Source organism: Maniola jurtina, chromosome 17, assembly GCF_905333055.1.
Source record: "Maniola jurtina chromosome 17, ilManJurt1.1, whole genome shotgun sequence".
NCBI classification, from domain to species: Eukaryota; Metazoa; Arthropoda; class Insecta; order Lepidoptera; family Nymphalidae; genus Maniola; species Maniola jurtina.
The window spans coordinates 3,776,006-3,792,493 of NC_060045.1; the positions used below are offsets into that span (position 1 = coordinate 3,776,006).

A 16,488-nucleotide genomic window follows, 5' to 3' on the forward strand; every position below is an offset into this window, starting at 1 on the left:
GACTAAGGGCTGGCGCACATACTATAGCGGAGCGCGGCGGAGCGCAGCGCAGAGCATGCCCGCGAAGTTTTCTAATCGCGTGACACATTACGCGAATTTCTACCAGAGAATGCGCGAGCACGGGCGGGACTGCGCGCGGATACGGATGCACAATTGATTTTAGATATTATTTCAATGAGGACAATGTCGATAATACTTTGACTGTAAAAAATGCTCTGCGCTGCGCTCCGCCACTTATTGTGCGCCGACCCTAATGATCCAATTAAAAAGTCAGCACCTACTTACTGGGAAGAAAAAATTACAATAACAGCTTTAATTGTTATGTTCGAACCTCAGGAGGTGCCTTAAGTTGTCTGTTTACAGCCAAAAACCATATTAATTGTTATTTATACATATAATTGTTTTTTTTTGTTTATGCCAAGTTTGTTGTTTTTTATTCCAAGAAATATTTTTACTTATTAGAATATCGCTTTTATTTAAGCATTTTTATTTGTACATAACCTTCGATTTTAACTTGAAGTGTGGTAACCTGTAATATGTTATAATAGTAATAATTAGATATTGTCACATCACACGTGCCCTTAAATTTTATTATGATGTCTCTATATGCAGAATGTCTGCGTAGTGATGCGCTCCGAATTCTAATATATTGTCTTGTGGTCTGATATGACTGTCTGGTGTTATAGATACTGTAAGGTAGGCTGTAGGCTCTATAAATTAGGGTTCACGAGTCACGACCCCTATGTATGTTGCATAACGTGAGGTGTTAGGTAGGTACTATCAGAGTGAACTATGATGACGATTGACTACCCACATAAACCGTTTGTTAACTTTGACAGCTAGTAGTTGTTAGTTGATTTAATTAACCTCAGTCAGTGAACAGAACAGCTGGGCGATTCAGAACACTCTATTCGGTAAGTTATCGTTTGATAAGATGAATTTTAATGAAAAATACATCTTATCGAACGATAACTTACCGAATCGAGTGTTCTGAATAGCCCGGCTGTAGTGTCATTTAAATAGTGGTCAATTTAACAATTTTTTTTTTATACCTACCTAACAATCAAACGCGCTGGCAGGTCACCTGATGTTAAGTGATCTGCCGCCACCCATGCACCAAAAAAGTGGTGATTTGCACCAAAAGAACCGCCGCAATGTGTTGCTGGCATTTCTCAAGTCTCAAGTCCTGAATAATTAGATAAATTACTTTATTTTGCTCGAATCCATTAGACCTACGAATCAATATAGGTAAATATTATGCTTATACAACGACAAAATTAGTGGAACGTAAAAAATCACAGCTCATTATACATATTATGCTTCAATGAGCTTGTGTTTCAAATTGCACGCTGCAAAAATAAGCTTGAAATACTCGTAGTTAATTTATTTTTCCGTCATTTCAATAGTTTTCTAGTGTTTATAAATTATTTATAAAGCAAATAACAGGTACGCACTACAATCAATACGATGATTTTGAATTACCTAACGAAATTTTGACAGGGCATCGTCTGGAGCGAAATATTAATAAATTTAAAATCATCGTTGCTCATTTATGCCCGTTATTTACAGTATAATATTATGTTAAGCCACGAAATAAACCTAAAACTACAAATTCAAAAGTACTTTTTTATTATAAGTAATTATTTAAATTTAATTTTTCATATACCTACGTACCTCCCGAAATCATGATAATGTATCCTGCATTAGAGGAACAATTAGATGTATTGTTTCGAAATATTTCCTGGAAATACCGATCCAATGTGCCAGGATGTCGTACACGATTCACACAGGATGTGTGATCGCCATTATAATACCATTGTGATGTCAGCCAACCCCATGGATTATGTCCATACTAAATAGCTCAATAGGTAGGTACCTACCATGTCGGAGCTAAATCAGGGTTGTCATCTATCCCGTAGGTTTTATTTAGGACTTTACGCTTCTCATGAAAATTCTAGGAGTCCTGCCAAGTTCATTGATATAATATTTTCTTTAAAATACATTATTACTAGCTCATGCCTGTGACTTGGTCCTCGTGGATTTAGGTGTTTTTAAAAAATCCAGACAGACAGATAGCAGATTGACATTAATAAGGCTCCGTTTAACCCTTTAGGTATGGACTACGGAGCCCTAAAAACCCGAAAAGAACTTTTTCAATGTTACGAACTTATCAAACCTAGAGACTTCCATCACTTTATACACCGAAACACTCCTTATTCTGTCACACTGACAAATGTGTTTCGCGGATTGAATAATAAATGCCGCTTTTGAAATGCCCGATGTGAAATAAAAATACCCTGTCGCCTACTTTGTGTCTGTGTTTGTGTCGCATCTATTCTCTATTCGTCGACATCGCTTTTATTGTAGCTATTCTTATTTGTCATGATTTGTTATATATTTTTCACACATCAATTGGCCTTTTGTTTGGCATTTTATTTCGTTATATATTACCGAGAAAGAGTGTCTGAATGTCTTTGAAAATGTTTTATATCTACGTGTACCTTCATGGCAATGAGGCAATATTACAAATTCTACGTACCTAGGTACCGGTACTTCAATTTCAATACAAATCAATTTTGATAAATTAAACCGGCTTATTGGTATTTATAATCAGTTAAATATAGGTACGGCCTCAGCGTACCTATACGGTGTAGGTACATAATATAACTGACGGCTATAATAATTAGGTAGGCATAGTTTCATCTATGTTAGATATAATTTGATTTAGCACTAAATTATTTGTCAAACAATTTTAGTGCGGTAGCACAAACTCTACATTTTGTGCACATAATCTCTTTAGGTGTAGTAGAACCTAGGCTTGGCGAAACTAAATTATGCTATAAGGTATCCGATCTCCATATCTCGGAGAGTAACTTCAGTCTCGGTCATTTTCAATTATGTTAGATGATAATCACTATGAAAATTATTCTGTAAATGTGCTACCTACGTACTATAATGCCTTATAGATCACACTAATATTATAAAGGCGAAAGTTTGTGTGTATGTATGTATGTGTGTGTGTGCGGGATGCGTAGATAAGTGCATTTTCCCCAGCGAAAAAAGATGAGTATTTTAGGACGCGTCTTTATTACTTTGATCGTTTGAGTATGTAAATATCACTGTAGGTGTGTTTATAATAGTTATTTCATAACACATTTGATCTAATTCTTGTTTACGTGTTGCGAAAATCGGTATTCTAGACAGAGGCGTGTGAACAGAAAGAAACCATATGTCCCACTATAGACTCATGCTCCTCATATCATAAAAACTGGTGATTCATCTAAAGTCTAATGTACCATTTTGTATATCTAAGAATTCTTTGTTCTACTCGTAGGTACCTATTTATTTGATAAATTAAGATGTCAAGGCTTGAGATTCCATTCCACACGCCATCCACGGTCTTGCACCGCCTGAATCCAGCGTAGCAGCGGTTCCCTGCGATTCTTTTGATGTCGTCTAACATAGCAGAGTAACCGACATACAGATCAACGGGTTACGAAGCTGAAGTTGTAATGGGCAGGGCACATGGTTCTAAAAACTGATAAACCCTGAGGTACCAAGGTTTGCGACCTCGCACCAGAAAGTGCACTGTTTGCAGACCCCTAAGGTGGATGTACGACATTAAAAAAAAATCTACTACCACAGTTCTGTAGAACAAAGACTTTTTCTCAAAACGAAAATAACCGTAACAATCTTTGTTGAATATGTATGGTAATAGAGCTACGTAGGATCGGAACTTGAAAGCATAAATAAACTTCTGACAAAGATAGCTACTAAATTATTACCAATTTTAGGCACATAGCCAATGCGATCATTATCACGTAAAACATTAAAAATATTATAAAATACATAGGTATAAGGAGGTCCTTTGAAATAATGTTTACACAAGTGCGTTCTATTAGAATTTTTCTTTTTTCCTCTAAGTAATAGATGTAAAGATTGTCGATCATTATAGCATCCTGAACTGTGGACACAGCACGGGTGTTTTTATTAAACCATTGGCGCAGGTTTCTCGGCCAGGATTTTGTTTGTCTTCCAACAAACCTTTTGCCTTGTCTTGGATTGGAGCTCAAATTACTTAGATCTATTTAGGACTCCCATTTGTTTCCAATGTTGCATTTAGCCACTTTTTCATTTAATACATCGATTCCCCAAGATAGTCTTATTTTTTTTTAATCTTTGATTTCGACTTATAAAAGCGCTTATGAAAGTCAGATAAGTACAGTACAATGATAAAATAAGTCTACAAAATATGTTGTAAGTAGTTAATGATTAAATCTTAATCTTCTTTTGTAAATCCTCTAGCTTTTTTTGGATTAAATTCAAAAAAGATTTTTTCTTCCAAGAGGAAGGGCCAAGATAAAAACACGCGGGCGGTCTTCATTTGATTAATTTTTTTCACGTATAGTAGACTATTATTTAGTTATGTTATAAATGACTGTCGCAATTTTGCAATGGCACTGAATAAATTTAATGATTGTCAGTGGTGTGGGCTGATTTGGGCTTGTTTAACGACACCTGATTTGTATACAATGATCATTGTTCGAAGTGTAAAGGCCCTTCCTCACGTCCCGATTGTAAGTTAGATACAGAAAAGAGTAATTTTTAATGTGGTTCTCAGTAAATACTTGCCATTACATTTTGGTGTCATTTACTAGATGATTCCCGCATGGATTTAGGTTTTCATAAAACCCCAAGGGAACTCTTCGATTTTCCGGAATAAAAAGTAGCATATTATGTCCTTCTCTGGAATGCAAGTTATTTCTGTAACTTTGGTTAAAATCGGTCAAATGGATGGGCAGTGAAAAGTTAGCAGACAGACAGACAGATAAATTTTCGCATTTTTGCAAATAAACAATTTTGTATTTGTATTTATAATGTATGGATTTCACCAAGAATTAGGACAAAGGGAGGAAACATTTTCATTTCAAACTTTACACAATATGCAGACTAACGGCACCTAACGGTGGGACGTTGACAACTGTCAAAAAAAGACCAATCAATTTTTGACAAAAAAACAATGCTGCTAATCGTAGGTTGCTAAAGTAATCTATCGATAGATTAAAGATAGGATTGATTCATAGTTTTGGCCGTTAGTAGTAAATTAAAACCTTGAATCAAAACCTAATAAGTGATTATATTATTACGCTGTAGGTAGAGTACATTTATTAATGACTGACTACTAGTAATGTGTTGAGCTAGCTCTTCCAATTACCTACTTGGTAATAGATTCAGGTTAGGGAATCCTTTAAGTTCTATAATCGTGTTTCTTAACCCAAAGCTCATTTATAAATTGGGACGTCTATAGAGGCCAAAAGCCCTATTCATACAGTTTAATAACCGCATGGCGTCGATTCCTGCTTAATAGAGGAACGATATTATGTGATGATCCGAATTAATATTGCATGTCGGTTTAATGTATGCTCATCGCATACCTATTCAATGTAGTACTTGACATGTATTAAACATTAACGCATGTTTATAACAGGCAATTTGAATGAGATGTGTGTGTAATTATCATGACTAGGTACAAGTTTCCTGTTTGAATAAAAATAGCAACAGTAGAAGTTAATTAAAATATTAGTTAGTTACTAGCAATCACGGTTTTTTCCGCGTTCTTTCATGTTAAGTTATACTAGTTACTTATCTACATTAATCAAGTTCTATTTGTTACCTAGCTAAATTATTTATTTGCCATATTGTAGTTTAATTAAATTAATAAATAGATGCGTAAACTTCGAAGAGGGAAAGGGCCATTCACCATTTCAAAAATTAATTTGAAATGCGGGTTTTTAACATAACTTCCTCATCAGAGCTAATTGAAACGAATATTTTTCCTAATTTATTTAAAACACAGTTACCACAATATATTTATTTATCCATGCACAATATTATAGTGCAAGTACCTTAAGTTCTCATCGATTTCATCGCAGTGAGGCATACAACTATACCTTTATATCCAGGATGCTAACAGTATTGCCCCTTTGGATGGCCAAGCTACCAATTTTTTTAATTTTAAGTGCATTCTTACCACCTTGCGAAAGAGGTGAAATGAAACAGATTAAAATATTGTATATATTGTAAAATAATAATTCCTATTACACTAAAAATATTGACATCAAATAATAATATATACTGAATATAGAAAAAAAAACCTTTATCATGTAAGCTTTACATTAGTGACGAAAATACAAAATGTATAAGCAAGGAAAACTATCCAGACATTCTTGACGACACAACGCACGGTCCTCTCGGTGAGAGATTTCGTCGTCATTAATCAAGTAAGTGGGTCGCTCCCAGATAACCTTATTAACACAAGATAGCGATAAAAACAACTAACTTACTTCACCATCCGCGTCGCTAGAGTTATTTAATCACAATGTAACATATCCTGAGTCATTTCAAGAGGATACGTGTAATATGCGTTGAATAATGACTAGCGATTATGTATGTGGCGCACGTGGTAGTGAGGTTTATTTCGACAAAGTTCTAAGCGTTGAACGCTTACAACTTTAAAAGAGCATTATGAAGTAACAGGTTGTTTTGTTTTTAATTCTGAGATATTCACGTCAGAACCAAAATAAAAAATTAATAAACACAGTAGGTATACAGGGAGAGCTTGTGAGAGCCAAACCTTCGTTATTTGTGTCTGGCAGAGGTTGCCACGATACTAAGTGTCTGGCAATTATGACTATTCCGAATTCTAATACTATTCCGAAGAAATTATAAACTAAATTTTATGTGAGTAACGTAAGTTTGTCGAAAGACTTTTTAAACTTTTGTTACCGGTAATCTCCCAAAGCCACCATGATCCAAACTTCATAGTCACTGATCGTTCCTCTCTGTGTTAAGGGACAATACGCGAGAAACTTTCAGCTGTAAAATAACGAAGGTCTGGCCTTCACGGGCTATTAGCAAAGAGTAAATGTAAGATTGAAAAAATAAAATAATTCACACCGCTTCCACGGAACGCCATAATAATATGAGACACTCTATCTATTGTTGATATTTAGGAAGTTTGCCTCTTTTAGTCGCGAGGTAATCAGATATTTTAAAAGGGACAGACGGTAGACGCTCGTCAATTAATTTCATTACCCCTAATGCCACTAATAAAGAGCAGAGAACATGTGTTTATTTCGATCTACGCTCTCGTCGAGTTAGTTTTATTGCATCTCCGAAGTCGGGTTAGGTGATTTATTGGCTGTGGCCTATTTGTACGGCATTTGATGTTGATTATGATTGTGTCATAAGAGAGCCATGTGGGAATCGTTACTGGTATAAATTGGGTTACAATTTTATCATAATTATTATTAGGTATTCTCGTCTATTAAGAATGTTTGTACATTAAACGAGTCCTTGGGTGCCGTTGAAACAAATGGCATAAGACCGGTGGAGTGTTCAAATCCCTACAAGAGACATAATAAATAATTTAGGTCCAGCATTGGATGACGACGAATCTCGATATTACTGCTCTAGTATTAGTTCACTCTGCTAGTATGTTCCTGGTTTGCTTGTCATTCTGTTCAGATATACGAGTACGTTAGCCCTTGACTGCAATCTCACCTGGTGGTAAGTGATGATGCAGTCTAAGATAGAAGCGGGCTAACCTGGATGGGGTTTGGCAGTTTTTGCTAAACCCATAGCCCTTTGGTTTCTACACGGCATCGTACTGGAACGCTAAATCGCTTGGCGGCACAGCTTTGCCGTTAGGGTGTCAACTAGCCACGACCGAAGTCTTCCACCAGACCAGACCAGAGATTTAGAAGAAAAAAGATTTTTACTTTGATTTCACCTTAAAATTCATTTTATTAGGTACCTACCAATAACTAAGTGTGTATTAATTTACGTCGAACCAACTGATTCTTAAATATCTTGATTTTCTAGAGTTTTGGTTTTTCCTCTTACAGAAAATATAGGCACCTCTACACGTTTAAATCAATTATACTTAAGACTTAGTAGGTAACTTATAATCCTTATTAATTTATCCATGTAACATTTACTCAAAACTAAAGCTAGATATGTACGATGAAAAGACGTGCACAAACGTTTTTTGTTTTAGTGGGAAAATAATATGTAAATGAAGACCCGATATTTTCGCCAGAGATGGCTGGTGCCAGCTGTATCATTATGTACCTGCTCCCATGTATTTTAATGAAATTACCTGAGCAAAATTTTCATCGGCAATTTCAAGTTGCAGCTTTGTGTGCTAATGTTAGTTCCTAATGAGAGTAAAATGTAGCATTTTCTTTGTTTTAGATGTCCCTCGTGGAAATTGCCTCTGACTCTGCGATGCGGGAGGAGAGAATACAGAATATTTACAAGTTTTGCATACCAAATTTGGTATGTTACTTTTTTTCATTTGTCTCGCTTATTTGTTTATTTTTGTAACATAATATTGCTCACAGCAATAAGACTTCGTGCTCTTCTATAATCCGTAGATAGATTTATATATTATATCTTACTTATTTACTTAGTTTCTTTTCTTTCTTCCTTGTTCAAGTATCTATAATTTATTCCTTGTATAAGTTTGAATAATACACACATGTAGAGAAGTTTATCTATAATATTTACGAGACATACTTATTAATTTTCTTGCCGCCTATTCTCAAAAGAATGTAGGTAACTATGTAGGTATCTTCCGAACCGATGCACGATGGTAGAGTTTTGACTCATAAGTGGCGCAAACTGTCCTACCTTTGGTAGGTACCTTACATGAAATAAATAAATTCAATACATTTCATATTTCAGTAGGTACTTAATTATTAGTTAATATAATTATTAGTTAGTATTTTTCATGAGTACTTACCTACTCAGCATTTTAGTATGAGTTAAAAAAAGTCCAAAGACCTGGGTGTAAATTTCTTTGGCCATTTATCAATTTCATCTTTATTTCGCCGCCTCACAATTTCCAATATTGAAAGTCCCGATTCTTAATTCTTGTATTGAGTAAGATGATATTTATTCATTCATTTACAAAATGGTGGCATTTATACTAAAACCTTCCTTTGCCATCGTCAATAAACCGCCTATCGTCATTGTATTGTAATTGGGGAGGTTTTGTGATCGTCTTCGGTTACGGTCGTGTCGAATTACATACAAATAATAGATAGGGAAATCATATAACAAAGACATGCCGACGTAAATCTTTGTTTTCGACTAAGAATAATACGTATTTATCTTTGCAGATAGAGTTCTGGATATGTATGAATCAAACTATTCAAGGTAAGTCATAATTTTGTGTTGAGGACTTTAAGTAGGTACCCATTCAATTTAGTTAAAAGCAACTGAAAATAATTACTTAACTATCTACTTACTTACTTTTGAAACATTATTTTGATCAAGTTGGAAAGCGAACGTTTTCAATTTTCCAAATTACTCAGTGAAATGTTCGTCATTTGGGACAACATTTCTGAGGAACTGTCGAAATAGCCCAATTAATTACGGAAAAGTTTCTTAGAAGGAATAGGAACCTTATTTTGATCTCATCACAAATGCCTATTTGGTGCCACTTCGAGTCGGCCTGCAATTTTGTTATTTTTCGTCTTGGCTGCCTCGTTGGTTGAAGCATGACTGCCGATGACGAGGTTTCTGATTCGGTTTCCGGATTGAGTCAAAAATAGTTAGGTATACCTACTCATTGGGGTTTTCTGTCAAGTAATTTCCAGTAGGTACCTAATTACCCGGGGTTAGGAAGTTGGTGAATTTTTATCCCCATGTCTCCGAGAGCACGTAAAAACCGTCGGTCCTGCGCCTACTCTTTCTCCCGTGGTGTAGGATTGCCATCCCATCTGGCTATGAGAAGGAGGGAATAGAGAGTGCACCTGTGTTTGCACACACGCTTGTGTTACGCTCAAATGGCTACTTTGTCTGTATGTCGTGGCCAAAATTCAGTTGGCAAAACAATGTTAATTTTCGTCTCGAAGACATCGCTTGGGCTTAGGAATAATGTCGCTGATGGTTATTTTCGGATTCCAAGAGCAATCACGAATTCATCCTCAAATCTCTCGAGTTCTACTATGGTTAGTTGATCTTCCTACTAACTAATATTATAATTATTATTAATGTGAAAGTGTGGATGTTTGTTGCTCAATCACGCAAAAACGGCTGAACGGATTTGGATGAAATTTGGCATGGAGATAGATTATACCCTGGATTAAGATATAAGCTACTTTTATCCCGACGAAGTCGCGGGCATCAGCTAGTATTTCATAAGTTCTTTATATTTCAGAGGTAGTGTCCGGGTCAGGCTGGTGGGGCAGAGCGTGCTGCTCGCTCGGGCACTCCCCGCGGTGTCGCCGCGCTTGCGCCACGGCTGCGGACGCCAGTGCGCTGTCCGAGCCCTGTCGGCGATCTGATGAGATCGCTTTCTTCGACTGCGTTCAAAGGCAGCAAGAAGCGCAGTGGTGCTGTTGTAAGTATAGAATATTTACTTATCTTTCCGAACAATTTTTATTGATGTCCCAGTTTAAATTGGACATCTACGTAATAGAGGTAGGTAGGTATAAAGCTAATTCCTAAACATAAGTATCTAGAATATATTGTTAAAGCAAATTCCTAAACATATCTACCTAAGGGCCTCCATCATTATCCAACCCATCGCCCGCTCATTATTTCGAACGGGCCCCCTATTAGAATGAGAAGGGTTTAGGCCATAGTCTTCCACGCTGGCCCTGTGTGGATTGGCAGACTTCACACATCTTTGAGAACATTATGGAAAACTCTCAGGTTCACGATTTTTCTTCACCGTTAAAGCAAGTGATCGTTAATGGCTTAATTCACGCACATACATAACTCCGAAAAGTTAAGACATGCCTGATCTCCAGCAAAAAGGCTGACATTCTAACCACTATGTTATCACCGTAGCTCCAGCAGCAGTTATTTAGTAGACCGCACTCCGTTCTAGTTTACACTCTAAGTACTGGAATTCTCGCAATTGACAGTCTTTGATGGAGATATGAACTAACGCGTAAAATTGATAACCTCCTTATTCAAAATCTCAAAAAAAAAATCTGGTAGTGTCCATATAGACACTCTCCAGGGATTCCCAGCTTAAGTTATGTTGACTCCACCTAAAACAAGTTCACTTTCTTCAGCACAAACCCAATCGCTGAGTTGTCATGAAGCATGCCAGCGCGCAGTGTGGCGAGTCGGACAGACGCGAGCGGACAGTGGTGTTCGAGAAAAGGCAGTGGAGCTGTGCGAGCAGTCGCCTCCATTGCTCCATTGTTTACGAGACCTCACAGTTTCCACTGTGCTCACAGATACGTCTAAATGTGAGTACGATAACATGAATTACCTAAGACGGAAAACCTGAGTATTCGGAACTGCCAAAATCATAACTAAAAATATCAGAGCTCTGCTTCTCAATCCTGTTGACTGTAGACGCTCATATTAATATATTATAGATCATGATGAAAAAATCTATGATTAAAAGTATCTAGGTACATTTTTTCTAGGAAAAGTTACATAGTTAGCTCCTGCCTTGAAGTTACTGAATTTATTTAAGAGAAGCGAGGTCAAGGAGAAACGAAGAGTAAATCGTGTGAGAAATAAGATAGAAGAATAAGTTTTAATTCTGCTCTAGATTTACCATGCTGTCACGAATCTCCTAGTCAAGAATGTCGAAGTACCTGCGAAGCAGTTCTCCGTCGTACTGGCGAGTCTCAAGAGATAGCAGAAGCGTTATCTCAGGAGTGCGGCGCGCCGGCTCTGCACGACAACATGTGGCAATGTTTCCTCAGGAAGGACGCACCGCCTGAAACCAAAGACGTGATCCCGCACGACGTGGCTAAGCTACATTGCTGTCAAAAGGTACGAATAAAATGAAGAAAACATATTGTGTGAGCTCATTAGTCGAACGGATCTTTCGACTTGATAAAATCTTAGAAATATTCGAGCGATTTTCTTTGAGAGAGGTACGCTTAGGTAATGAAAAATAATGAACATTATTTAGTTAAAACATCGGATTAAAATCTAGATGCTATAGCCGGCTACAAATGATTTCTATACAACTCTTCAACGGCTAAACACAGGACTGCGCTCTCTAGGACTATATTTGAATAAAATATAATTTTTCTCTTTCAGGGAGCTACAATAAATTGCCGAAGACTCTGTTTTAACACGTTCAACAATGGCTGGCAATTAAATTGGCAGAAATTTGACACAGAATGTCTTGGAGACCCGCAGGAGATGGAAATGGCGGAATGTATAGAAGAAGGTAAGGACCGCCTCAAATAGTAGAAGAATCAGCCTCTTCTACTAGTTCTTGAACCATAACAAACATTTGCGGCTTGACCTTTTCAGCAATAGGTGCTCCATTATCCGTACTTTAATATTGTAAATGCAAAAGTATGTCTGTCTGCTACCTTTTCACGGCCCAATAGTTTAACCGACTCTGACGAAATTTGGTACAGGGTAAGCTTATATCCCGGGGACGGACGTAGACTACTTTTTATCCCGGAAAATCAAAGAGTTCACACGGGATTTCCAAAACCCATCCGCTTAACCGATTTGTATGAAAGGTAGGTACCTTGCGTCCCTGTCATTGCCATAGGCAACTTTTATCCCGGAAAATCACACAGTTCCCACAGGATCTTTAAAAATCTAAATCCACGCGGACGAAGTCGCGGGCATCCTCTAGTCATATTATAAGCCGATAGATGTCTACTGTTGGAACTAGGTCTCTTTAGGATTTCTATACGCCACCATCTTGCGCCGCCTGAAACCCACTGCTTAGCTCCCTGCAACTCCTTTTGATGTTGTAGTAAGGGGTTTTCCAAGTCCAATGTTGTGCTTTCGGGAGCAAGGTCGCCATACTAGCACCTTGGGACGCCAACGCCTATCGGTTTTTCGAACGATGTGTCCTGCCCATTGCTTTAGCTTCGCAACATGTTAAGCTATATCAGTTACTGCTTCTCCAACGGATCTCCTCATTTCTGATTTGAACTTATTTCTTTTGATATTTAATACAAATATTTGGATTTTCAGTAGAAGCACCATGCACCCTCGGCTGTTCAGGGCTAACGTACTGCAGCCAGATGAACAACCGACCAACAAGTCTGTTCAGGTCTTGTTCCTCTCAAGCCGACCTTGATGCACATTCAGCAGTAGCAGAACAAAAAGGTAGCGGGTAAGTTAAATTGGCTACTAAAAAAGACAGATTTTATTTCCAAGCACCTGCAGTTACCATGTTTTCTCCTATTGGAAAGTCAATGTGATAGCCTATTTAAATCATCTATTATTTTAAGTAGGTATCTATCTGAGAAACATGAACAGCTTGCAATTCTACTGGAAGAATTCACTGTAGTAATTCATCATGTAAGGTCGTCGTTTGTTTTTAAGTCTCTCCTGTATTTTTTATTGTTTGTCACATTATTTAACAACAAAGATGTTTAAACAAATTAAATCGCTAATGAAGTCATATCCTTGTCTGCCACAAATCACAATATACCAAGAATTGAAATATTAAAACAACCATTAATGAGCAAAAGGTTGGCACCGACTTCAAAACTGATTGGATTTCTTTAAAAATAGAAATTCACTGATGACTGACTCTAACGATTTCTCTGAATGTTGAGACGGTAAATAATTTTAAACGGTTAATATTTTCAGGTACGTGACTGTTGCAGGACTTCAGCTACCGTTAAAGAATTCTTCTCAATGTACTACAGATGTCTGGAAGAGTGTGGCTTGTGCATTGCACGTTAAACCATGTACAGCAAAGGTATATTTTCCATTGTTTATTGTACCTATATGGTCACTTTTTTCGGTTTGTAAACATATGCCATTACGCGCACAATCTGTGAAAAGACCCGCCATATTTGCTCTATGAGTCATCTGTCATGTATAAAGTATGCTAAATGTACGGTAAATCCTTAGGGAAACCCATGGAATCGGGAAGTGCTAATTATTCTTTGGGTAAACTGTACTTTTAACATGACAGTTAACACATATTGCGAGTCCTTTCTCAGATTGTACGCACAATATAGCTGGCTAAGATTTTATTCCTCTTCTGTTGTATCATCACGAAGGCAAGCTTAGATATTGGGTTGTTGACAACTCGCGCTTGATTTTAAAGATACTTGTTGGTACGGACATCAGTTCACACAACTGACAAATGAGTTCCTCTTTTACAAAGAAGTGGTTTTGTTTGAAGGGTCACAGCAGCCTGCTTTGCATGGAGGACTGCAAGCGGTTGGTGTCTTCTTGCGTGGAGTGGTCGCGAGCGTCTCTGTCAGCCACCGCCCTGTGCGCCAGACTCGCTCCCTCCAGTGAGAATGCTCCATGCGTCTCCTTGAGGGAGTTTATGGCTCCAAGTAAGACTTTGCTTAAATGTTAAAGCTCGTAGGTATAGTAAGATGTGGCTATTAAACTAATATGCTGTCAGTGGGGCAGTCATATTATTTGTGAAATTAGCGTTAGATTTTAGATCACTCTATAAAACATAAGAACTGGATGGAACAGTTTGGATGGGTCTGATAAGTTAAACGGTCATAGTTAAACCACTCACTCATAAGAATACCTAGCTGAGTTTATTTTGGAAGAATCTTAGACCAGGGCGCGATTGGAACCCTCGCAAAATTCAACAATTGACGGTTAAAAAATGTACAATGGTACCCATTTTGAGTATAAAATGTTTTGAGTTACTTTGAATGGTTGTCGACAAAGTGAATATGTACCCGAATTTGAGGAGCGCAGTATGTTTAGATTGGTGTCACAATCTTATATTTTTATTTTCGAAAGAGCACTTAGTAATATTATATTAACTCCCGCTAGATTAAAAATAAAGTTTTCCAATTTTTCAGGTATTGATCCACCTCTACTCTCCGCCACGGAAGTGATCACGTCTCCCTGCGCGGGCTCTCCGTGCAACGGAACTCAAGTTTGCGTCGTGAACAGGAATTGTCTTCAAGGAGGCTCTTGCATGAAATATACTTGCATCGATGGATGCCCATTAGGTAGTTTATATTTTTAAACCTACCCTCATTCGTTGTTCCTATCAAGTATGATTAGAACACTTATCATTCCTGGATAGGCTGAGTTTATTGTAAAACTTGTCTGAAAATTCCTTTGATTAGTTCTGGTACATGCATGTATGGCGTAATACTCAGATCTAAGCTCTTGAACGGTTATTTTATCCTTCTGTTGTTTTTAGGTGATGGAAGTTCATACATAGTCCCGATGGGCTCAAGGGTGAGGGTGCCAATGACTTGCGCTTCGCAAAAAGTCTGCATCAAGATCTGTCGATGCACCAATCGAGGCCTCTCGCACTGCCAGCCATTGCCCAGCGTGGCACTGGATAACTGTCGACTGCATGACAAAGTTGTCAAACATGGTAAGGGTACCTTTTATTACACTACTTCAGGGCTTTGGTCTGTGACCATACCAGAGAACCAGAGCCGTACTGTTTGAATCCCAAGCTCTTCTAGTTTTCCATGGAAATTCATTTAATCGACATACATCTTCGGAAAAGAAAAAATTTGTATGAAAATTTGCAGAATTGGGAGAAATTCTGGTGTATGTGGAACAGTAAAGAATTTTTATTCCAAACCCTGAACGTCGTGAGAATCGTTTTTCTGGGAGAAAATATGAGATAGGTTTAGGATGTAGAATCCCCGCTCCATGAATATACCTCGTTCGGATGAAAAAAGGAGCTATTATCTCGATGGCATCCCATTTTAAGATCATTCGGTACGCCTTTGGTACGCCTACTGTGGTAGTTTGACAGCTATTTGTGGCAATCCGATTGAACGGACCAGACACCAGATAGAAGGAACTCTCGGTTTGATCCTCAATCGACTATATGTCAAATATCAGGCTAATTAATAAACAAAACAACAAGGAAAACAAAGAAAAATAGGCTATTCATAGGCTACCTAGCTCCTACAGTTGGCGATTACTGTTGGTTGTGTCTAATGTTCCTACATTTGACGCATTCCAGTGACGTCGAAGCCTGTCGTGAACTGCGACGGCACTCTCTCACTTCTGACTAAACGCACAGTTGCAGCAAGAATGTTATATTTTCTATCTTGCAGGAGAGAAGTATTACATGGAGTGCAACGAGTGCGTGTGCGTGGCGGGCGAGCGCGTGTGTGCGCGCCGCGCGTGCGGACACGCTGCCCTGCTGACGGGGCTGCCCTGCAACTGCCCGCCGCACCATCTGCCTGTACATTCGCCCGGAAGACTGTATCCGAACGCTTGCCTTGCCAAGTTAGTATGCAATGATCTAATCCTGAACAAAAGTTCCGGTTATATTTTCTTTTGCCATAATCCATGCCTGACGGGCGAGCGCGTGTGATGCGCTTCCCTGTTGACGGGGCTGCCCTGCAGTTGCGACTATCTAACTATCGACTAGATAGCAGGACTAAATGCGTAGCTCGCTAAATACAATGTAGACTGTGGAAATTCGTCGTTTAAGCTTGAAAACATTTTTTTTATTCAGAGTTTCTTGTATTGTTTTAATTTAGAAGTCTATAGAGATATCAATTA

The 16,488-nt window shown here is 37.9% G+C and overlaps 1 protein-coding gene across 3 annotated transcripts in view; it reads left to right on the plus strand.

Moving 5' to 3' along the window:
* The window catches only part of LOC123873839 (reversion-inducing cysteine-rich protein with Kazal motifs), a 49,460-nt gene that overhangs the window by 30,950 nt on the left and 2,022 nt on the right, over window positions 1-16,488 (plus strand). For all 3 annotated transcript variants that reach the window (XM_045918912.1, XM_045918913.1, XM_045918914.1), the window contains exons 4-15: window positions 8,257-8,340; window positions 9,186-9,222; window positions 10,229-10,411; window positions 11,094-11,273; window positions 11,585-11,811; window positions 12,085-12,217; window positions 12,988-13,129; window positions 13,612-13,723; window positions 14,156-14,315; window positions 14,805-14,957; window positions 15,155-15,334; window positions 16,035-16,209. In XM_045918912.1, coding sequence (XP_045774868.1) covers window positions 8,257-8,340; window positions 9,186-9,222; window positions 10,229-10,411; window positions 11,094-11,273; window positions 11,585-11,811; window positions 12,085-12,217; window positions 12,988-13,129; window positions 13,612-13,723; window positions 14,156-14,315; window positions 14,805-14,957; window positions 15,155-15,334; window positions 16,035-16,209 — 1,766 coding nt within the window. The remainder of the gene's footprint in view (window positions 1-8,256; window positions 8,341-9,185; window positions 9,223-10,228; window positions 10,412-11,093; window positions 11,274-11,584; window positions 11,812-12,084; window positions 12,218-12,987; window positions 13,130-13,611; window positions 13,724-14,155; window positions 14,316-14,804; window positions 14,958-15,154; window positions 15,335-16,034; window positions 16,210-16,488) is intronic.